The sequence below is a fragment of the Seriola lalandi genome, unplaced genomic scaffold, assembly GCF_002814215.2.
Source record: "Seriola lalandi dorsalis isolate HSWRI2012SDOR001 ecotype SW California unplaced genomic scaffold, Sedor1 jcf7180002054116, whole genome shotgun sequence".
Lineage (NCBI taxonomy): Eukaryota > Metazoa > Chordata > Actinopteri > Carangiformes > Carangidae > Seriola > Seriola lalandi.
Window position 1 is genome coordinate 5429 of NW_019524669.1, and position 685 is coordinate 6113.

The 685-nt window shown below is 50.9% G+C and overlaps 1 protein-coding gene across 1 annotated transcript in view; it reads left to right on the plus strand.

Annotated features, from left to right (window-relative positions):
- The first annotated feature begins 166 nt into the window (after positions 1 to 166).
- The window catches only part of casc3 (casc3 exon junction complex subunit), a 15207-nt gene continuing 14688 nt past the window's right edge, over positions 167 to 685 (plus strand). The window contains exon 1 of the mRNA XM_023403310.2: positions 167 to 388. Within this exon, the coding sequence (XP_023259078.1) occupies positions 203 to 388 (186 nt within the window). The 5' untranslated portion in view covers positions 167 to 202. The remainder of the gene's footprint in view (positions 389 to 685) is intronic.

Genomic DNA, 685 nt, shown 5'->3' on the forward strand with positions numbered 1-685 from the left:
TGTCTCTTGTTTGGCGTGTTTGTCCTGTTCATCTGTTCATCTGTTAAAAACACATTAAAAAGTATGTTTAAGATTAAAATTCCAGGAGATGGCGGTAAATAAAAAGAAGTCGTCTGATGCCGCTTTTAAAACACTAACGAAGAAGAACTTCACCACCCACAATTCTTTGCCTCTTTCCGGTTCCAACCATTCGAGCTGTAAGATGGCGGACCGGCGGCGAAGGAGGAGGCGCGCGTCCCAGGACAGCGAGGACGACGACGAGTCCGGTTCGGGTTCGGACAGCGGGAGATCGGGGTCCCCGGCGACCAAGAGCCGAGGGAGGGATCCCGACCCGGCGGAGGCGACAGTGGCCCGCCCCGAGGCGAAGAGCGACGTTGAGTCCGAGTGTGTGAGTAACGGCTAACTCCCGGAGCTAACGTTAGCTCGGCGAGCTCAGGCTTCCATGTCCGACCAGGAGCTGGGACAGATACCGCCTCTAGTAAAAGTTTTCCTGGAGGCCGAGTCCTTGTTTTGGTTTGTTGTTACCGTGGAGGCATCGACAGTGGATTATTTATCTGTAGATTTGACCCCTGACATAAAGAACTTGATGTTTGTTCAGTGTTAGCTTGAAGCGAACTATCGTCAGACAAGTTAGCTATTTAACCGTTAGCACTTCAAATCTTCCCGGAGACTTCGGAAATATATT